At 45.5% G+C, this 23926-nt stretch overlaps 1 protein-coding gene across 2 annotated transcripts in view; it reads left to right on the top strand.

Annotated features, from left to right (window-relative positions):
• The window catches only part of VPS11 (VPS11 core subunit of CORVET and HOPS complexes), a 107482-nt gene that overhangs the window by 52364 nt on the left and 31192 nt on the right, over positions 1-23926 (top strand). For both annotated transcript variants that reach the window (XM_086951287.1, XM_086951288.1), the window contains exons 11-15: positions 71-232; positions 830-969; positions 3155-3357; positions 3626-3797; positions 17910-18132. In XM_086951287.1, coding sequence (XP_086807413.1) covers positions 71-232; positions 830-969; positions 3155-3357; positions 3626-3797; positions 17910-18132 — 900 coding nt within the window. The remainder of the gene's footprint in view (positions 1-70; positions 233-829; positions 970-3154; positions 3358-3625; positions 3798-17909; positions 18133-23926) is intronic.

Below are 23926 nucleotides of genomic sequence, written 5' to 3'. Positions count from 1 at the left end.
TAAATCTTTCTAGTTCACATCAGGTCCACATTGAAATCCATTGTCAACTAACTGCTTGTGTCTGTTGCAGGCCAACTCGGAGGAGTTCATTCCAATATTTGCCAACAATCCTCGGGAGCTGAAAGCTTTCTTGGAGCACATGACCCAAGTGCAGTCAAACTCGTCACAGGGCGTCTACGACACGCTGCTGGAACTGCGGCTGCAAAACTGGGCACATGAGAAGGACCCCCAGGTGCGTCCACCCGTAACGATTATGAAATATGTTGCCTTGCACAGTCCAAAATTAGTTAAAATCCGAGGTGCATAGTCTCCAGACGCCAATTCTCTCATCCACAGCCCGATTGTATGCTTTTTGTAATGAAATTCACAAATCTACTCAGCAAGGACTTTTCAGCAAAGGCGTTCTTCTTAAACCTACTTTGCAGTCTCACTCGCATCTGTCTTTGGGCACTGGCTCCCCACACAATCACACTTGCATCAAGTGAAGGATCCTAAGCAGGCAGGCTGCTTTTCACATAGATCTGCATTCATATCCTGCACAGGAATGCAAGGCAGATTGCCTGCTCTGTGCTGAGGGGATAGCAAGTGGTTGGCATCATACAAATGTGAAAATGCATATTGTAAGTTCCTTACACTGTGGCAGAGCAGGTGATCCTCGGGAGGGGGAGGGGGGAGATTTGGCAGACTGCTTGTTTCACCCATGGCAGAGCTCTAATCTTCTGCGCAACCTATTGAGGAGTAGTATTAATATGGATGTTCTGCACATTTTCTCACTGCAGCTCTGTGGTCTGATTCCTGTTTGTCCTTCCACATTGTTTATATGTTACAGTTGAAGAAGCAGCTGCAGGCAGAAGCCATCTCGCTGCTGAAGAGCGGGAGGTTTGTGACCGTCTTTGACAAGGCCTTGGTCCTCTGCCAGATGCACAACTTTAAGGACGGAGTGCTATATCTCTATGAGCAGGGCAAGCTGTAAGCTTTCACTTATTTCCTCTGAGCATGGAAAAATGTAACTGTTCTCTGCATGGCATGTAAAATCCTTGTTGTCCTGCCCTTGTATGTTTTTATGGATAGCCTTGTACATTATTTTTACTCCTGAAGACAGAACAGTCTTGCATGTCTACTGGATGTAATCCTGTTTGCTGATGTGGGTAATTGGAGCTGTGCTCTTGTGTCTAAAGGATGGGCAAAGGGGACAACCAGGCACCATCAGCTGCTTCAGGCCCCCACCATCCCTTGGGTTACCTACTGTGAAATGGCACGTTCGCTAGCCACTGTCAATTCAGTATACAAGTGACTAGGAGTACTTTGGACGTCCGAGTGTGCCCTTACTCCTGGGCACTGTGACTGAACACTTGGTTAGCTTTCTTGGGACATCTATCAGCAACAACAAAAGAGTACCAATAATAATTAAAATACAGAACTATGACTATGAGGAGTTGATAACCACAACCATCAGGTGAAAGAAATGTAATGCACCCAAAGTAAGTGAAGTAAAAACAACCAGACATTAATGAAAGAAAAGAACCCTCAGGCACCAACTACATGTATTGGTTGCCATTGTCTTCATTGGGTCCTTGTTGTGAGTACGTGAGGAAACTACGTAGTCAAAGGAAAAGAAGAAAGTGCTCAATTAAAAAAGAGTATGGACTACTCCCCAGACTAGAATTTTAATATAGGGGTAGCTCTAACTCAGTTAAAAGCAATCGTGCAGAATCGGGCATATATAGGTTGAGTTCGTTAGAACCAGATGTCCTATGAGGTCGACATGTTTCTTGCTAAGAGCTTAACCTCATCTCTAGATTTCTTCGGACACCACAAGAGATCCTGGGAAAAAGGATTACTTAACCATAAAGAAAGATGGATACTTGATTTATTTTGGGTGGCGGGTCTTTTGGCATCCTTAGACATCTTTTGGGTTGTGCAGCTGGTGCACAGAAGCATTCCTGAGCATATTCTAGTCTCTGGAAGCAAAAGAAATAACTGAATACTGCAAGTAACAGGACATTCTTTTTGGGCTTTGATATGACTTATAAAAAGACTGCAAAATACTGGGGGGGAAGATCCTTCTCCTACTTAGCGGCCAAAACCTGGAATTCTCTCCCCACCCACCTCCGCCTTACACAGAACCACCTCTCCTTCAGAAAACAACTAAAAACGTGGATATTCGATAAGTAAAGTACCCCCCTCCCTCAAGCGCCTTGAGACCTTCTGGGTGAGTAGTGCGCTATACAAATGCTAAACTTGAACTTGACCTCTACTTCTGAACAGAGCTGAGTGCAGGTGAACATTCCCCCATATGATGACATTCACCTTAGGGATCATTGTTAAAGAATAGTATTGCACCAACAGGAAATAAGACTGGCTTTCTATTTTAAGTGTAGAACATTTACTTAACTGTAAACAAAACCATTTTCTTTTACAAAGTAAAAAATGGTCTTGATATTGAAGTTCTTACCCTTTATTTGATGTATCACGCTATTTCTGAGTGTCTGAATGGGCACCTTCTTCCTGGAGTAAGTCTCAACTGCTTGACTTCCGCTACCCTGAGAGAGTAAAGGCTGAAAGGGAGGCCTTGTTGACCAGTTGCAATGTGACAATACTGTAGCACTAGTGGTTAGCAACGTCGCACTGTTACTACTTACTTGTCTCTCTGACTGCCGTTTGACCAAAGAAAAGGCCTCTACTTGCTCTTCTGATTTTGTTCTGTGGGTCAGACAAGTTTTCATCTTGTGCTCTTCCTTCTGAGTAGGTTTTCCCAATAATATGTGTTACATGAGCAGAGCAAAGTGAAAACTTTTGAAAATTCTTTTGAAAAACAGAGCTCGTAGTTCTTCTGTAACACCCTGTTCTTCACAAGAGATAGTCTGTAAGCTAGTGCGTCCTTAGACAGACCTCTACGTCATGGAAGTGCAGTGTGAAAACTGGTGATAGCCTCTCTTCTAGGACACTTTCTCAGTGATGCAAACTTTACAGTCCAGAGACAAGAGCAGGGCAGAGCATACATGGTGCTTCCTCTGTGGTCCCATCACATCTACGACTGAGTTAATTCCGCCACTCCAGTCTGTTTCCTGCAGTGTTGCTTTTGACAATCCTAACCAATATGTATCTTCCTTGGTAAAGAGCTGCCCCTAACCTCTGCGGCTTCCATCTATAGGTTCCAACAGATCATGCACTACCACATGCAGAATGAAGAGTACCGCAAGGTGATTGAGGTCTGTGAGCTCTACGAGGACCAAGAGCCTTGCCTCTGGGAGCAGGCACTCAGTTACTTTGCCCGGAAGGAGGAAGACTGCAAGGAATACATCACAGAAACGCTCCAGCACATTGAGAAGAAGAACCTGATGCCGCCGCTCCTGGGTAAGAGTTGTCTTTCACCCTGGTAAGCTGGGTTTATACTCCCCTATCTCATTTAATCTAGCAACACACCACTGGGTCAATGAAGTAAGGCTAAACGCTACTCTGATTCCCTAATCTACTCCAATGTCACTGCTAGGTTGGAGACTGGCCAAGTGTGTCTCTGGCAGAAAGAGCATGGCCATCGGGTACCCTTACTGTGAATATGCTCATCCCGAGCCCATAGCCTCCGTCTTCCATTGCTATCTAAGTTTCTGTTTTTGTTTTTCAGTGGTTCAGACTTTGGCCCACAACTCCACGGCTACTCTCTCTGTCATCAAGGATTACTTGATCAACAAATTGCAGAAGCAGAGCGAACAGACCGAGGAGGACGAGCAACTGATCCAGAAATACCGCCAAGAAACTGCTCGGATCCGCCAGGAGATGGAAGAGCTCAGGACCAGGTGAGTGCAGAGCTCTTCACCTAAGGACATCCAGGGTGTTTGTGTCAGTATTACTGTAACACGTGATGTGGTTACTCCTTTGATCCATCCGCGCACTGAAATATCACTGGGAATCGTTGGTCTCTGTTAAGGGGAGGTGGCAGAGCTGGAGTAGGGACATAGGTGGTGTGGTAATTCTGCTTTATCAAAGTGCTAGGTATCTTCGCTTGGTTACTTTGGAAAGTTTTACGGGTGCAACAGAATGTAAACATGAGCAAGTGACATCTCAGACAGAAGAACAATTAACATAGTCAGACATGCTTCACTTGCTGCTCTGTTCTGTGTTGAGATCTGTTGAATGTATTGTCGCAATAGTCCAAGTGGAGTGACCTTATCCAGAGGAGGGTGTTGCTCCAAAGTCTCTGAGGAAACCCTTACCCGTCCTGTGATCTCCACATAGAGATAATGATCAGTTCACAACTCTTTTCCCGATCTTAAACCGCCTGCATTTTCCATATGTTAGTCTGGTTGTTTCTTAGTCTGACTCAGTCTGCGCCACATCATTTACTGCACTCTCTGCGACTGCCTTTGTGTCTCAGTTCCCTTGCATTCTCCACCTATCTCATTTAGGCAGCCTTTGTATTCACTGCTCCAAAGGCCCATCTATTACACAAAGTCAGTTTGATCTCCTTCAGATCAGAGTAGCTCCCTCTACTATTGAGCCAGTACATTTGTTGGGGAGGGACAATCTGGAGAATATATTCGGGAATATGCTTCAGATGAACTTTGTCTCTCTCTTTCCAAGTGGAAGATTGTACGCACAGGTTTGTGTTTATGCAGGGGTATGGATGGATGTATGTGTTTGGTAGGGATATTGATGTGTCTTTGCAGAGGTGAGGGTGCAGGTATCTGTTTTGTTTGTCTGTAGGTGTGTGCATGCACTGGTGCGTAAGAGGATGTATTCGTATTTCTGTACAGGCTGTGTATCTAGTAAGGTAGTGCGTGTTTAGGTATGTCTGCAAGATGTGTGTGTGCACTGAGGTGGGTGGATGTGTGTGTTTTTTAAGGGAACAGATTTCTAGCTGGTGAGGTGAATCTTTCAGAAAGGAATGTGTCATTGCAGAGCGTATGTGTCTGTGCAGGGTGATGGTCTCGAGTGAGATCGAGAGAGAGTGAGATCGAGAGAGTGACACAGACACTGAGACTCTGTAGGGTGTATCCCAACAGGAATGGGGTACATCTTTCAGGCATTGTTCCTCACCAGAGATTTTTTTCATCACCTCAAACCCCTAAACCATTGACCATCTGTCTCCTCCACTGGTCCTTGCCAAGCACTTTCTCGAAGTACTCTGTGAGACTGGAAAAGCAAGCATTGGCAAAGTCGATAAGTTTTGCCTTCGTGGGTACCACTGCTTGAGTTTACCAACCACATCGGCAAAAAGGGATAAAAATGATTTCCGACTATGCTGGTCAGCATTGCCAAAAAAAGAAGCGTGATGACATGAGTGTGCATGTGTCATCACTAAGGGGCCATACATTTGTGCGTTTGTGTGACACGCCAGATATATATTTTATGTATTTTCTTTTTAGTGTCATAAGATGGTGGATGCCACTTTAAGGGCAGTAAATACAAAAAATGTTACATGTGCACAAAAGTGCATTAAAAAAAAGTGTCCGAACTGCAAATTGCGGTTGTCAGGCCAGCCAAAGAAAGAATTCCAAAAGCAACAGATAAACTATGGAGACGGAATAGGGAGCAAAAGTCAGTGAGTGCGTTGGGAAGGGAGTGGGCATGTGAAGAGGGAAGCATCACACCAGGGAGAGGCCAAGAAAACACATGCACAATTATACTGCAGGAAAAGAAAAAATGTTGTTCCCTGAAATACAAGTCATCCAGTTGAAAGCATGGTAAAGTAGTTGTGCCCTAGGGGAACGAAAAACACAAGCAGAGGAAGAAAAGCCATGGATGAGAAGCAAGCAAATGTGGTTGACTAAAAAGCCAAACAATATGTAAGCAGTGAGCTAGCTTGCCCAAAGCCCGGTGTACATATTGGTATGGTCCGCTGTATGATTTCAACAACTAAAAGCTGCCATGTTTGCAGGCAAAAGCTAAATGCAGCACTAAAAGAGGAAAAATGATGATGAAGGGGGCAAACCAAAAAGGGGATGGACACTAAGTTTTAGGGGAAGAGTACAGAAAATAATAATAAAAGTCAGTTAAAAAGTGAAAATGAATGCTTGAAGAGACTTCAGGCCCATCAACCGCAGCATTATTAGTGAGGAAGAGAAAGAGCAAAAGGGAAATAATGAAAGTAGACAAATGGTGCAGGAAAATAATTGTGGGTTAAAATGCTACATATGACTTGGAATGTGCCTATTGCATAGTTGTGCATTCCACTGGTTCCAGTCCTTCTGGGTTATTTCAGAGCGTTAATAACAAGAAAGATACACATTTAGCCTCCTCTGGATCACCGGTTTTATTCACTGTCCGACAACTGTGGGCAAATGGACCTACTGCAGAAATTAGCTTGGATTAAGGTTACCAGTCATAAGCTCAGTGGTTTAACTCTGTCTGTAGACCTGGTTTGTAATGTATTGGGTCAAAGAATGTCACATTGTTGAGAGGCACAGGATGATGTCTTGGCTTTGGGTGGTTCACTGAGGGCTGTGTGTTACTACTAACTAGTTTTTTAGGTCTCGCCTGTCGATGCGCATGCGCATCGAGCAAGCGAGACTATAGGGGCTCATCCACTCTTTATCTAACTGCAAGGAATCGTGGCGATTCCTTGCAGTGCCCGTGACTTTTAAGGTCAATGCGCATGCGCATTAAGCTTATGCGCATGCGCATTGACCTTAAAAGTCACGGGCGCGTGCACGTCCGTGTTTGTTTACCCTTGCCTACTCTCTCTCTCCCCTCTCCGCCCCCGTTCCGCCCCCTCCCCTTCCCGCCGTGTCGCATTTCTCCTCCCCCCTCCTCTCCTCCCCTGCCTGCCGCATTTCTCCTCCCCCTCCCCTCTCTCCCCTCCGTCTCGTTTCACACACACCCTCTCTCCCGCTCCGCCCCCTCCCCGCCAACACCGCCTCGCGAGCTCGTCATTCCAAACCCGCCCTCCCCCGCCTGACCCCAGCGCATTTCTCCTCCCCCTCATTGCTCCTACTACAAGCCTTTTCTAATGGATCATCAGAATCACGTTTGCGACTACTTTCTTCTTCCTGTTTCTTGGGGAGTCTGACTTCATGTTGGTGGCAGAAGTGGTGACAATCTTCATCTCGATTCAGGTACGTTCGCTTGTTATTCGATGGCTTGCGTTCTCCTTCTCATGTTTGTCCCCTCCCCTGGTGCAAAGCCTCCATACTTGTGTCCTTCCACTGCTCACTTAGAGAACTTTTTTCTTTTTTGCTCGGGTATCCTAAGAGAGTGTATGTGTTTTTAGTGGTCTCCCTCGTGGTCTTCTCTACCCCCGTGCTCAATGTTGGGTTTTTGCATCCGTGTGCTCCTCTCTCTTGTTGCTCTCTGTCGCCTGTGTACTTCTTTCCCCCAAGCGGCGTCCATCTCACCTGGGTGTTTATCTGTTCGCCCTGTGTTCTCTCCCTCGTGTGTGTTTCCTCCACCCTCCTTTTTGCTTCCTCCCATGTGTGCTGCTTTACTCTTCCTCCCCTCCCCCTGCTAGCTGATCCGCTCCTCAGTTACTCATCTCCCCATACAGTACTCTATTTTTTTTTAAGGAGGATTAGATACCAAATTACTGCTAATCCTTCCAATTTATAAATAAAAACGCCTTTGCGTTACTCCAATTTATACTTTTTTTTGTTATTTACAGATCTATCTCAGATCTGTAAATCTTAAAATAAAAAATTAAAATCGCAGCGTGCATTTTTGTCAATGCCGTACATCACAAACAAATGAATACAAGACGTTGACAGAGCAAGTCTGTCTCAAAGGCTAGGCCTCTTGGTTTTGCCCATGCTTCTTTTCTCTTTTGCATTGATGAGTACTCTCCGCTGTGAGTAGGCACATGCGCAGTCCCGCTCCACCCTACCCCTGTGTGCCCCTTCCTGCCTTCACTCTGGTAGCACAGCTGCCCCGAGGCTGAGTAAATGTATCCCTGGGTCTGCCATGGACTTTGATCTCCTTTTATGAACCCACCCCAGCAGGACGTTCACTTCCTCCTCCCTGTGAACGGAGCCCCTCCAGCCGGACCAGAACGAGGGAGGTGATCCTCGACAGACCAAGGCGCCCTGGGAGCACCCTCAGCCCAGCCCCTGCCCTAGACCGAGAATGAGCCCTCCAACACATTGCATCGTGTCCTCTCCAGCATAGACTGAGGCAGCCCGACATCTCCTCGGTACAGATTGAGGCTGGCCCTTTTTTCTTGTCAATTGGAGCTCATGTGGCACCCTCCCCCACCCCCCAGATAAAGCAGGAGCTGATGCAGTAAGTGCACTCACAGACGGAGTTCACTGATACACGCAACCACTTCCCAGCCAAACCGAGCTGAGGTTGTAAACACCCTACCCCCCTCACGGGCACAGACTGAGCTTATGTGGCCGTCTGAGCTGTGCTAGCTCACCTGCATGGATTTCTGGCAAACTTCGCCTGTGGTTCTGTGGTTTATTCCTAGCTCTGCTCTCGCTCCACAAGTGTCCCTGCCAAGGTGTGAGGCCCGGCCTACAGCATGGACCTGCCTCTCTCTCCCGTGTCTGTGTGACTTGTGTTACTGTGAGCTCTGCAGACAGTGCTGTCCTTCATGGCTCCCGCACATGAACTTATTACAAATAGTTCTACGCACATCTCTTTACCCATGTGTCAGTGGGACATGGTGGCAATGCACATGCTTGATAACCTCCATACTGGTCACCCTCCCCTTCCCTACATGCTGTAGCCCTCCTCATCAAGGACTTGAAGAAATATGGTGCATTATCTCCCCAACCACCCTCTTCCATGGAACTTCACACGCACCCCATGCCAGCCTGCACCATCTTCTAAACCAGCTGCATCATCAAAGAAGCCATCACGGTGAGCACCCTTGCCTAGCTGGTTGACGAGCTCACCACCTCCAGTGGCTCTCAGCGCTACACTTCTCCTCCTTCACACCCAGGCAGGACCTGAAACAAAATCCCCATGTCCTTCAGGACTGTCCGTACAATTCTTCAATTTAGGAAAGAGCGAAGGACACACCTCTGCGAAGAACACTACTTCAGGGCAAAGTAACAACCCGTCTCCACTCTCAGCACCCAGTGATGCCCTCCAGTAACTTGTTGACTCTCTTTGGCCCTCTACAAGGCTCTTTCGCCTCTCGTCTAGGTTCTGATTATACAAATATCACATGGATATTTCCTAGTAAAGGTGTGCAGCCACTGTCTCTCTCACAGGATGATCAAATACATTCTCTGTTCATGGAGCCCCCTCCTGCCCTGTGACTTGTTACTGCGAGTTTTTCAAGTACAAGATTTGTCCGTATGAGTTATGGGATATGATGTGTTGCTGAGCCTGTATGAATTGTCACTGTGTTCGGCAAGTATGTGATTTGCCACTGCACCTGTATGAATTGTCCCTCTGAGGTCGGCTGGTATGATTTGCCACTGCATCTGTATAAATTGTCCCTGTGAGGTCGGCTGGTATGATTTGCCACTGCATCTGTATGAATTGTCCCTGTGAGGTCCGCTGGTATGATTTGCCAGTGCCACTGCACCTGTATAAATTGTCCCTGTGAGGTCGACTGGTATGATTTGCCACTGCATCTGTATGAATTGTCACTGAGTTCTGCAAGTACATGATTTGTCCCTGCACCCTTCTGAATTGTCACGGTGATTTGTTGCTGATCCTGTATGACTCGCCATTTCTGTGCCTGTGGACTTACAGGTTATGCTTCCTCTTCTGCTTGGTGGGGTGGGAGGGGGCACTGAATGCGGTGGCTGGGGAGGAAGCTGTCATTCCTAGTTCTTTATTCCTTGAACCCCCTCCCACGACTGCAGGATGTTGGCACAGCTGACCGGATGCATGGCTGATATACATCCTATGAGCTCACCCCAGGCCTTTACTTGTGAGCCGATTATAGATTCTTGTCTTGGAGGCCTCTGACCTCAGAGAGGAAGGACATTCGTTATACAGCTGTTCTTTGTGTGTGATGGACGTGGGAGAGGAGGGGAGGGGGTGATCGACTTCTGAAGTCTGGGCCGTGCCCCACTTGCATCCTTAACTTTGAATATACGGTCATTTCACTACAAATAATCATGGACGCGGTTCCAGTCCTGGGCTTCACAATTACAGGTCACTTTTGCCAGGCGTGGTAGCTTGATTGGTTAAATTGCAGCATACTAAACAACACTCCCAGAATGCAATGGGTCTTTTGCCGCACAAAGTCTGATGTAAGAAACACTGTGATCCTAGGGGGTGCTGTGGCCACCATACAGGTATGCCGGTTTAGAGAGCTTGAACCTACCCATAAACACGTTTAGAGATGTTGACCAAACTGTAAACTGGGTTAGAGCCCTTGAACCCACTCCTCCTGAACCGGATTTGGATCCCAGGAGTTTTTAACTGCACTGATTATCCTACCGTCATCCGCAGTGCGTGCTTGCGTCATCTTCGCACGTCTGGGCACAATCACCTCAATCACCCTCAACCCCTCACCCTCACCCACCTTCACTCACCCTCACCCTCACTCACCCTCACTCACACTCACCCTCACCCACCCTCAACCCCTCACCCTCACTCACCCTCAACCCCTCACCCTCACTCACCCTCAACCCCTCACCCTCACTCACCCCACTCACCCTCAACCCCTCACCCTCAACCCCTCACCCTCACTCACCCTCACTCACCCTCACCCACCCTCAACCCCTCACCCACCCTCAACCCCTCACCCTCAATCCCTCACCCACACTCACCCACACTCACCCACACTCACCCTCACTCACCTTCACCCTCACTCACCTTCAACCCCTCACCCTCACTCACCCCCAACCCCTCAACCCCTCACCCTCATTCACCCTCACCCTCACTCACCCTCAACCCCTCACCCTCACCCTCACTCACCCTCAACCCCTCACCCTCAACCCCTCACCCTCAACCCCTCACCCTCAACCCCTCACCCTCAACCCCTCACCCTCAACCCCTCACCCTCAACCCCTCACCCTCAACCCCTCACCCTCAACCCCTCACCCTCACCCACCCACACTCACCCACACTCACCCACACTCACCCACACTCACCCACACTCACACTCACTCACCCACCCTCACCCACCCTCACTCACCCTCACCCTCATGCTAAAGATTTACAAAAAAAACCATTAACAATTCTAAAAGCACTAACTCTAATGCTGCGAGACCTATTGCATTTCTAATGCTTGTCTAATGGAATTTCCCCAGGAGCCTGACTTGATCAGGAATATTAAACTGCTTTACTTCAGCATGCTGATAGGTGATTTCACCGGCTCCATGCTAACTTAGTTATGCCCCAGAAGTAACTTTGCAGTTCTGCATAGAAGTGCCACCTCTGTACGCTGACCTCCGTTCCATTATTTCAGTGCCTTGGTACGTGGATCCGAAGCTTGCTCCCACATTTTGATCATGAGTTGCCAAGTTTTTTTCCACGCAAGGGAACACGTCCAAAACCACAGGGTTTAAGCAAATGGTATGTCTCTTTTTGGTGTTGCGGGGGGGGGGGGGTGCTGCTTGTACAAGTAAATATTACTAATGTGTATCAACTAGGAAGTATCACCCTAGAGCCATGGGTTCAGAGGGTTACTTGGAGGCATGAAAGGGAGGACAGTTACACATGTTTGAAATTTACAGTTGGTTATTGTATGTCATAAACAAAATGAAAAGTTAAGGATCGGTTAAATATGATCTGACCAAATGAATGTTCTAATTATATGCTATAAAAGGTAGTTGTATATCTGTATTAAACTACATAAAAACTCATTAAATAAATGTATGTTTCTAGTGTTTGGGCTTGGGGGACAACCCCAGTTCATGTTAAGTGAGCGCCCACATCAATCTGAAGGCGATACGGAGACATGAAGCTGTACATTGCTGAACACTGCAAAACATTGTGCATGTCCTGCTTCCCCCCTCCCCCCCCCCCCCCCTCATCCTCCCTTGAAGTTGAGGATGTGAAACTGTTCTCTCTCTCTTCGGATGCCTCTAGTTGAGTTAACGTTGGGAAATTTGTCCCCTAAGCCGCCTGTGTCCCCTTACTTAAACCAACTCTGGTTCCGCACCAGTGTTGATGCATACTCTCACTCCAGCTTCAAAATCCATTAATGTTCTTTTAACATAAACTCCGATCCGCCTTAGGATGCTGCATTTCTATTAGTTCCTTTCGGTTCCGAGCTGAATTAATGTCGTCCCTGACTGATTTCTTGTCCTGAATTGTCCTGGCACACCAGCTCCCCGTGTATTTCGATTCTGACAGGTCACTGCCTTCACCATGGAACCGCCCTCCCAACGCTTCAGCACCTTTTCGGTTCCAACTCTCACCATAGTCAGCCAGCCTTTGGAGATGATAATAATGGGGATGAGTGGTCCCTGCACTATGATAATAACGTTTATAGGGATTAACAGGAGTCCCATGTGTTAAACATGTCCCCAGATACTGACTGGTTTCTCCGCCCAGATATGCGACTGAGAAAGCACTTATTTTGCCGTGCAGCTGAGGTTAGACTAACAGCTTCCTTTCTATGGAAGTCCAAAGAAACGTTCCCACTGAAGTTCTGCAGTCTTGACCGGCTTTCTCTGAGCCTCTACTGCCATTTAATGAGGCACTGATCGACTGATTACTGGCACGTGGGCCAAGCTGTGCCCTGCCTACAGTTGAACTGCCACAGACCGGTGCCTTGCAGCCCAAACTTTTTAACACAACATTCTTACCAAGAAAGTCTTGTGGTTCAATCTTCCACCAGCATAGTTTACCTAAATTATTTCCCCTCATCTCCCCAGACAGAGTTGAACAGAACCGAGGCATTCAGAAAACAAATGTTCGTGGCATGTGTAGCTGTAGATAAACATGCTTTGCATACTCCTGCCATCTATTTTTTGGCCAGGATGTGTAAAACTTATTCTTGAAGAAGTCTTTTGAGTCACAAGATATAGTGACTCCTCCTATGACTGGTAATATGCATGAGCATCTACTCGATTGTTAGATTGTTTGCATTGTTTCATTTGTACTAATATATACCGTCTACTAAGCAAACCAGTAATGGCTGATACAGAATGCGGTTTACACTGTGTATGTCTGTGTTGTTAACTTAAAATCAATAAAACAGATTCAAACAAAAACAAAGTGTGTGCTTGGGAAGACCCATGTGTCAAGTTGACCTGGTCTCTAATCCTGGTTCCTGGCAGGAACTACAACTACTGGATAATTGCAAGCCTAGTTTGGGCTGCATCTGCGTGGTAATCCTAGTCCTGGATGGGAGCTGCAACTGCAGTAGTCGTCTGAGGCCCAGACTAGGGCTGCAACTATAGTGATCATCTTGGGAACCAGTCTGGCCTCATCTGCCTATAGTCCGATCGGGAACACAACTGTGGTCACCACCATTGGGTCGATCAGGCTTGGGACTGTCCTCTGAATATGCAGAGACTCATCACCACATCCATCTGAGATAGCTGGGTTTGCACCTGTGCAGCTCTAAGACCCGAGGCTGGGTAAATGCGCAGACAGACGTGGTGTGCACCAGCATCCCATTGCAGCCAATCAAGCTATGTGCTTACGACCGCGCCTACAGTGGACTGGCAAGAGGGCCGCACAACCCTGCAAGAGATGATCGAGGACTTGCCATACCAGTATCGCAAGGGGGTAAGAATGAACTCAAACTATGCTTTTGACTGTGAGCAAGAAAAGGCTGCACCTGATTCAAGCTATGTATTGGTTTCTCAGAAGGCAAAGGGGGGGACCATGCAGATAGGGGGCCTCCTGGGAAAGGAGTATTAGAGTGGAATTGGGGAGCGTGTAGTGCGACACATACTGATCACACATAGAAACACTAACGTGTATAATGCATTGCGTAGTATTTTATACAACTGTGATTAAAAGCACTTTCTTCGTTAAGTAAGCACTGGGCTGGACATCTTCTTTATTGTCTGTTGACTTATGATCTTGTTTGCGCCACGCAACCCCCTTGAAAAGCATGAGTCGAGCGCAGAAAGGGTTGTACTTGGACCAGTTACAGAGCCACTGTAGGGAGCCCCTGGACAGCAGTGGCAAATGATCCCAACCCCAACAGTTGCTCCTGTCTGCCCTGTGGTCTCTTGAATGTAATCATGGAAAGCTGAATTTGTCTGTTAGATTTCGAACCTGTGATCTGCAGGTATCAATAATGAGAACTTAAGACTTCAAGCCATCTTAAATCAATATATGAATGTACTTCATGTCCGAACTGAGGGACACTCTGTAGTAAGTGACATGACACAATATATATATATATATATATATATATATATATATATATATATATATAGGCGCCGGCATGAAGAGTCCGGAACGTCAAGGTTGTGCAGTTGGGGACTGGAGAAAGCCCTTGCTCCGGGTGGCACGACGGAAATGAGAGACCGGGTCCAAAGTCTTGTTCATGGAAAGAGAACTTTCAGCAGCCAATTCCCGGCAACCTGTTGTGTGCTGGGACATGTAGTGCACATTGCCTTCAGGACGTTGCACTTGGAGGTAATGAGTCAGCATGAGGGGCGGAGCGCTCTACGAACATTAACAACAGCTGAACTTTCAGAACCAAGAGAGACACTGGACCTTTCCTCACTTACCACGCTGGGCGCTGAGGAGGCTACACGCAGCCGAAATGCATACGCCCGTTCTGATACTAACCTGGAAATAAAGAAGCTTTCAATTTTGATCCCCGTTGTGGCCTCTGTTCTTCTTTGGAGGATGTTGGTGAGATAGATATATATATATATATATATATATATATTTTTTTTTTTTATTCAGGCCTTAATAACCAACACCACGCAAAATAGGAAATTATCTTTCCTAACAATTCCAATAACCCTCTTATGAAAAAAGAATATCTTTTCAAGAAAATTGGAATTGTTTGCTTAAATTTTCTTCACTGTGTTTAAAAATTGTGTATCAATAGAATTACGTTATATGTTTTTAATGAGCACTATGCACTTTCACTTCAAGTCGCCATTTGTTAGCCTTGGATTCTAATGCAATTTGCTCATTACAAGATGGCCACCATTCTTTAGTATGCCAGTAGCCCCTTTTTTATGTCCATGAAATGTTTAACTGGCTATTGGCTTAAAATGGTGAAATGTACTTTGCACTAACGTAACACTGACGAAGCCTGCAAAGGCGAAACGCGTCTGTTGGGGTGAGGGGGGTTTGGTGATAATAAATCTTTAAACTGGATACCAGCGTGCCAGCCACTTTTTTCTGAAACCAGTACATGGACGCAGGAACGTGTAGCAGTATATATATATATATATTTATTCAAAGTTTGTTTTTCATTTTTTAAGCAAAGATGAGATGTAAACCTCCTCAGTCCAAGATGCTCCTGCCTTTAAGTCGGTAAAGACAGTACTACTTTAGCCATAGCAGAACTGGGTACAATTAGATGCTCAATGTTCTCTCTGTAAGCAAGTCAAGCCAAAAGGATAGTAATGCAGATGGCAGCCGGAGGAAAGCACGTTAGCTGGGCAAATTGAGAGGCAACAAGGGATTGAATTCAAAAGGTTTCAGTGTGCTTCTGCTGTGCTTCACTCAGCACGGGGCACAGAGTATGTTGCAAATGAAACTGGAAATGAAATCAAGTGATTGAGGGAAAATATTAAAACAATGCAAGCATGTATAAGAAAAGCCTTATGAATGAGTGTTCTTTCACAATATGAAAGAAGGTAGAATCATTCAGTTGGTTTAATAGTTAATGGCTCACATGCATGGTAAGCGCCGGAAGTAATGGGCTTGTTCTTGGAGGCTGGTTGTGGTCTTTAAAGACGAAAAATCTACCAAGCCTCTGTCTTGTTCAATACAAGCAGCATAGACGTGAGCTGGGATTGAAGGAAGTCCAGTTTGAGGCACTGTAAATGCGGGGTATTCGAAGCAAATGCTTCCAATGAGCCCTGCATCTCTGAAAGGAGTTCTGTGGGAGTGATCCACTTTAACTGAGGCTTATCTGAGTTTAATGGGGGCTTAAAAATAGTGCTTACTTTGCATTATAAAATGTCAAATACACAAACGGTGTGAATTCTTTTAACTTGGAAATAGCTTAAAGCATAAAGTCAAGTAGTGGGTGATAGCTTCAAGGGTGCCTATCTACAGCTACAGAGACTTTCTTCAGAGACATAAAGGACTTGATTACAAGTGCCTCAGAGGGTATTGGTATTTATTGCCCCCAATGGATAGCATCTAGTCTGTGCGGAGTTCCACAAGCGGTGGGTGGGCCATGCCGTTTGCGCTGATTTTTAGCGCTGGGTGTTTGGCCCTTGTTGAAAAATCATTAGGAACTGCACCAGAGGGCGCCGCTTCTTTTTGCTCGAGTGGCAGATTCCTCAATGCAAATGGGGGGGGTTTCTCAACGCGAGCGCTGGTGGCCATCCGTGACCGACTGCTTGGAGAACTCTTGCTGGGAGATGGTCTGGAGTAAGATTTTCTGCGCTCGCCAACTTAATATTGGCGAGCGCAACCAAGCGAGGGGAAAAAAAATGGAATTTCATGCCCAGGCTTTCCCCAAAAATGGCGATTGACATGCAGATTTTGGTCCCTACTGCACTAAAATCCATGTGTCTCTTTACGTACCGGGCTTTTTCCCCCTGTTAACTTGCACCAACCAGATTTGACTGCCTAAATGTAATGTTGATTGTGGGCTTTATTTCACCAAGTGTTTGTTGAGTGCAATAAAGTCCACATATCTCTTAATTCTGACCCCTGCATAAGCAGGAGTTGGCACTGGGATTGTACTTTCCTAACCTAATCCTAATTGGAGCCACAGTGGTTAACTATGACTAAGATAGCAAGGGGTCCTTTTATGGCAGAGAATTGTACAAAGGACACTGCTACCCCCTGGGAGAGGGCAACCGAAGTTGGGGTTGGTAGGCAGTGGGGTAATAGAAGTTCAGCACACATTTTCAAGTATATTTAGACTATTAGTAGACTTTTCAGATTTACCCAGGAAAACAGCCTGGAATCAGAGGGAAAATTGAGAATCTGTAAAATTGAATCTAACCCGTCAGACTAGTGTGTTAAATTTGACCTCTGCATTGAATCCAGTACTTGATAAAAAAGGTCTAAACATTGTGCCTGAGTCAAATATTTGTCTGCTAGTGAGACTTGATCCTGACTGACTTTGATTAAGTCTCTCCCACTCCTGAGACGAGCTTTCTGAGTTAGGTTCTGTGATCATAAATATGCAAATCGGTGTTTGTGTAGAGTTAAAGGTAGTGTAAGTACAAACATTCTTAGAAATAAAATGAGTGGTGTATTTTCTTACAGATCTGGAAAAAAACATTTATCAGAAGGATGTTTGCAATAGGAATGTGGTGTCACAGATTAAAGATCTTAGTATCAAGGCATCAAATCCTGGATAAATGGTGCTAGATGACCAAATCTGAAAAGTTTGGTGTATTTAAAGATTTAGAAGAAAATTATGTTAAATCTATCCCCAATTCTCAAGCGATTGGCAGCAAATGGAATGTTGTGATTACCTCAGTTCCCGCCCATGAAACTCCAGAAGCAAGGAAAAACAATATGTTTTGTTAGTTATAGTTTGCAAATACATCTAGCAGATTCCATAATTCAGACATTTACCTAGCCTCAGCTGATACAAGATGCCACCTGCAAAAGATGATTCTGAGATTTCAAGCAGCAGGACCTGAAAACAAAAAGTGCTGCTATTGGGAAAACCTTCTGTCAGAGTATTGATAAAGCACAGTAACACTAACCACATGACATGCCTCTAGAAACATAATAGAGCAAATTAGGTGGTACAACTAACATATTTCCAACAGGTCATGGATGCACCTGTTAGTTGGCTTTTGTGTCATGTCCAGCACATTTTTGTCAGTCTTGAGTGTCTCATCCATGACAGTGTGTTCATGTCACATTCAGCATTAGATACCGGACTGCAGATGTTTGCTCAGTCATTATAACAAGGACCTCCTTTCTCTCTTGTGCTGCAGTCCAAAGATCTTCCAGAAGACCAAATGTAGCATCTGCAGCAGCGCCCTGGAGCTGCCTTCCGTGCACTTCCTATGTGGTCACTCCTTCCACCAGCACTGTTTTGAGAGCTACTCCGAGACGGACAGTGAATGCCCCACCTGCATGCAGGAGAATCGCAAAGTGCTGGAAATGATACGGGCACAGGAGCAGCGCAAAGATCTTCTTAACCAGTTCCAGCGGCAGGTGAGGTCATAGAACAGCCCCTTTATGCAAAACTTTATTTATCTGTAACAACTGGCTTGTAGTGCTGCTGATTCATATGCTGTGCACACTCCAGACATCTAGCATTGGGCTTGTAACATTACAAGCTGTGGTTATGCAAGAAAAGCGCTTTAAGTTTCAAGGTGTCTTGTATTCCCTCCCTTGAAGCCCACAATGCACCTGGACTTAGTCTTCACCTTGAATTCTGTTTTCCCCAAGGGTAAGTATTTGTGTGTAGAAAATGACGCATTATGTTTGTGCTCGCATGTTTTTCCATGTGCTTCCGGGTTGGTGGATAGGGAGCATGAGAATGTGCAGCTTATGAGACTGAAAACCAATTTTTACAGATAAGTAAAATGTATTGTTTACATGATGTATAAGTTGCCCAGTGTGCATAGCCTTGATTAAAACATCTAACTCCTAATGTGGTAGCTAGTAAGCAAAAGTGGCAGAGGTGTGCAACAAGGTTTTATGTACAGTTTTCCTGACATAATCTTTTTGTTGAGTGCAGTGTCCACACGGAAGCATTTAACGAAGGTGTAGTTATAAGTCCAGTTAGCATCTTTTATATGTCTGCTAATGGGCTATTACCCACGATGCCATTGTTGCACTTGTCGTACAAGTGGAATGTGCACATGGTATGTAATGTAATGTGCATTTAGCTTTGGCGTAACGCATCTGAATCCCCCTCACTATGCTTGGCTTTGATATGGGCCAGCCAAGATAAGGGGTACAAATGCAAAAAGTTATTTTGTTTTTCTATTAGAACAAGTATGGTAGGTGTAGTACAGGATAGCTTTCTGGAAATCTAGTGCCCATAATGCTTTTTGCACTAGTGATTGAGGCGCAGGGGAAAAAGGAAGGCAATTCCATTGACTGGCTATCATGGTTATCCTGAAACGGCAATACAACTTCTGGAAAAAAACAAGGGTGATTGTGCAGCACAGTTGTCTTGTGGGCCTCTAGAAAGGGTTCATTGATTGATAAAGCTTGAAGTTCATTTACTCTTCTAAGAGACATTATGGGCACAAGAAAATTTACCTTCCAAGATGGGATTTGCAGTGGGCCTGAGTGTAGTGACTTAATGGTTGTCCCGGTAAGTCGGGTGATGACCTTGGGAGAGAGAAATAGGGGCAGCCTAGGCGGCATTATTCTGTTAAGCCCTTCCATAAATGCTTTAAACACGGGGTTTGAAAATGGACTAAAGTTCTGTACTTAGCAGTTATTCAGCAGTTTCTGCCAAATATATTCATATGGAACTGTAGGCCAGCCTACGCTTTTGTAAGTGTAATAGATAACCTGTTGTGCTTTTGCTGATAAAGGCTCCATTTGGTGATTAGCCATGACAAAATGTTTCCATTCCACTGTATGCCAAGCCTGACTAATAAGTTTTTCTAGCTTCATACATGTTCATACATACCTCTGGTAACTGCAAATATCCAAATTCTGAGATTTCAGGCACCAAATTGTGCAATTGTGCGCTTTGTGGTTGTAAATCAGTAACTACCCCTGATGTTTGCTGATTCGATCTGGATGGAGGAGTAGTTTTCGTGAGAATGAATGGACACCTCTAAACGTAGAGGGTATCTGGGTCACGAGCATCCGCAGAGCCAGTTCCCAACGTGTTTTAGAAGACCTGTTGCCTCAACACCCTTTTGACAACTCTACCTCCTTACATCATCTTTCCATTACATCATCTTCCGGTTGATAGCAGATGGGTAAATATCCTCTCATTTTATCACTCTGTGGGAGGCGATCACAACAGACTGCATGGTGTGATCCAGCTGATCAGCCAAGGCTATCTGATAGGGACATCCAGCGGGAAATGCCTGATCTTAGATTTATTCCCAGGCGCCAGACTGGATCTGTACATTGTAGTACAGCAGCATCTCTGCACCTCAGTACAGGCCGTCTAGCAACTCTGTAGCACCGTTTTCCTCCGGATGTGATGTCGACTGAGTCCATATAAGCCCTCCACTGACGTCAGTTTCTTCTTTTCTGTGCTTACACCACGGATTTGATCCGCAGTTCCATAAGGCCGTTGTTTGGCTGATCCTCGACTATTTCGTCAAACAGAACAGTCTGCCTTTTATATGTCTTTGTGGTTTAAGCCTTGTGAGTCCTGTGGTGGACAAATGTCAGCCACGGACCCTCACTCGATTTGTATGTGGTGCTTAGGTGAGCTCTGACTCAGAGGAGTGCGACTCATGTCAGTGGCTTTGACTGAAGGTGCTGAAGGAACGTCGGATGAAGCTTTCAGCGGCACGTTGTTGCCGTTTTCCCGGACGTCCTATCGGCCTCTGTCGCCTTCGTGCTCCAAGGAGCCGTTCCCGTGGAAGTCGCAAAGGTAAAGGTCTGCACAATAATCAAGAAATAGTCAGAATAATAGTTTGTCTAAACCAATACACTCCTATTGATACATGACATTCAATTTTTTGAAAGAACCGAGTGTTCTACAACGGTAGTGTACATTGAATCTAGTGCAACACCAATTGGCACACGGATAATATCAGCAGACCGAAACAACGTCTGACTATTTCTTGATTATTGTGCAGACCCACCACTCCTCGCACTGGTGCATTGAATCCACCAGGTTGTGCGGAGTTTCGTGTATGAATGTGTGAATGTTAGTGGTTTGATTGTGACATGCCGGAGTAGTGATGAGAGTGGTGGTATGGTTGTGGTTTCATCCTTTTTGCGTCTTTTTCCATTTAACTTTTATAGTAATTTGTCGAATGAACTGAGGTATTAACCTTACACTCTGTGTTTCCTAAAATAGTTTCTAATAAATAACTATTAAATAGCATTCCCCAGTGTTGAGTTATATACTTCTTCTGGATGAGATATGGTCATTTGAATTATAATATCAGTATTGGCATCTCTTCTCTGTTATGTTGTTACTATCTCATTCCTACACGGCCTCGGGTTCACAGTAATTGCCACCAAAACCAAATCCATACCTTTCTAAAGACCGATCCAAACTCCGTCACAGACAAAGCCTACCCAGGCCAACAGAGAACTAGCCTTTCAGTGGCTATTACCTGTTTATCAGCCAAACCGTAAACTCTTTTAGGACCTTTATGCGCTTGGTGGGCATGATGGCTTCTTGTATCGCTGTAGTATCCCATGCCTGGCTCCATATGTGCTCTCTACAACAGTGTCTCTCGGCTCAATGATCACAATCAAAAGGTCAATGAGAAGGTCTAGGGACGGTAAGCACTAGCCCTCATCTCTTTTTGCAGTGGAAGAACAGCAACAATCTGCTGCTGAGGAGGCCCTTCCTAGACCACTGTCACCAAACACTTCCTCAAGCTAGCTGGGGATTGCATATGAAACACAGGACCATGCAAGCCTTATGGGCTTCTCATCACCAGAAGCACCACAGCAACTTCCTCAAGCTCCTTGCTATAAACCTCACCCTCAAAGCCTTCCTCCACCCACTCACCAAGGCGAAGGTCTTTCTAATCAAACCAGACAACAGGACAGCCACGCACTACCTCTAGAAAGAGGGTGGTACTCACTCCTCCTGTTATTAACACAAAAAGACATGGCAGTGGACACTCCGCCACCACATTCACCTCGTGCCAGAATACCTTCCAGGGGTGGACAACAACTTGGCCGACCTGCTCTACAGAATGCATCAACAAGTTCACAAGTGTGAACTCCACCTGCAGGTTCTGCTCCACTGCTTCCAGCGCTGGGGCACACCACTCCTAAACCTTGATGCCACCCTCTAAAATAATCTAAAATGCCCAAACTTCACCTCCAGCTACCCTCATCCACAATCCATGGGCAATGCACTATGGAGGAACTAGTAAGGGATAATTGCTTACGCTTTTCCACCTGCCTCTCCCACTCCTTCCATTTGTAGTTTGGAAGATAAGGCAAACTTATCAGTCTCTCATCCTCCCTAGTTCCCACCTGGGCCACACAGGTCAAATCAGACATCCGGACCCCAAACAGCTCAACGTAACAATCTGACCTGAGGTCCTACAGTTCATCTACCCGTGTCTTCCACAAGTATGCATGGACATCCTATGGGACTCCCACAGGCCAAATGCTCAAGCCTGATATGCAACAAAGTGTAAGAGATTAGTCTATTACTGCAGCCGCAAACATCAGGACCCCCTAAATCTAACCGTCCAGGGCATCAGATTCTATCTGCTTCACCTGCAGAAGTTGTGTGTTGCCTACACTTCCACATGGCTCCATGTAGCAGCCATAGCTGCTTACCTGCAAGACAGTTAAAGTCTTCATGGAGGGCATCAAAAGAATATCCCTTCTAGAGTTCCTCGTGCACCAGTGTGGAACCTCCGTATAGTCCTCACTAGACTCATGGGATCCCCTTTTTGAACCTCCGCACTCTTGCCCACTATAGTACCTTTCCTAGAAGATAGCTTTTCTTGTGGCCATAGCATCTCTCAGACGTATTAGTGAACTGCAAGAAATCACACTACAAAAGCTCTTCTTTTAGATCCATAAATCTAGGGAAGTACTTGGAACTAACTGTAAAATTCCTCCCTAAAGTAGGCTCCCCTTTCCACCTCAATCAAACCATAGAGCTCCTGGTCTTTTCCCCTCATCTGGACTCCATAGCAGAAAGAAACCTTCACTCTTTGGATGTCAAACTGGCTCTCATGTACTACAGTGACCAGACCAAGCCCTTTTCCAAAGCTGACCATTTGTTCATAACCTTTGCAAAACCACACAAAGCAATCCCATCTCCAAAGCAAACATTGCCAGATTGATTGTCCAATGAGTGCATCCAAACCTGTTCCCATACAACCAAAAGAGCACTCCCTGTTAACCCCAGAGTGCAATCTACATGCCAAAAAGCAGTAACATTGACTTTTCGAGGGGACATCCCATTAGCTGATGAATGCAAAGCAGATACTTTGTCAACCCCACATACTTTTACTAAAAATTGTGTGGATCCCTTCGCAAGACATCAGGCAATTGCTGGCAAAATGGTCTTAAGGAATCTATTTGAGACATCTGCATCATACACACGCTATCCACCACATGTGCATAGACTGCAAAGCAGTACCCCCATACAACACGTGTAGCTACATCAACGTATGCTACAAACGGAAAATGTTATGTACCCTGTAAACATTAGTTTGTACCGTATAGTGCAGCCGATTCACATGTGCCCTCCCTCTTCCCCTGACTTGTTGCTCTGATCACAGATCTCATCCTTTACTAACTAACTTCTGTTACCAACGCACGTTCACCATACCTTCTTTAATCATCACTCCATACTATCTCCAGCGGTGTGGAACACAATCTAACATTGAGTCAGTGCCCATGTCCATTTCCAACGAAGGGTGGAGACACGGTGCATCTTATGACTCAAAAGGCTTTCTTAGAAAAAAACTGCTCGCAAACACCTAAACCCAACACTAGATGGTATGAATATACATGGCATGTGAATCTACAGCACTACATGATATGAACAGATGCTTATAGTAATATTTTCCTTTCACTTCCATTCTTGAATTAGGGCCGTTTCAATTTCTGGCAGCCCTTGTATCAGTTAATTTCCTTATACTCCACTCATTTTAAAGAAGGTCAATGCAGGCTGGATCCATGTCCGATTTAAAGGGTGGCCTACTATCTAAATGAGATTCACTGAAAGTAATTCTATGTAAATTTATGTTCGTAGCAAGTGTGGCTGTAGATACAAACGTCTTGAGCTTAACACTAGATGGTAGGAATATAGTAAGTATATGCAAGTTGGTTTTATTAGAAGAAGTCTCCCAAGTCAAGGGTGCTG

This window comes from Lissotriton vulgaris, unplaced genomic scaffold (genome assembly GCF_964263255.1).
Source record: "Lissotriton vulgaris unplaced genomic scaffold, aLisVul1.2 SCAFFOLD_1083, whole genome shotgun sequence".
Lineage (NCBI taxonomy): Eukaryota > Metazoa > Chordata > Amphibia > Caudata > Salamandridae > Lissotriton > Lissotriton vulgaris.
The sequence above is the reverse complement of the archived record's forward strand: the minus strand, read 5'-3'. Positions and strand labels throughout refer to the sequence as shown.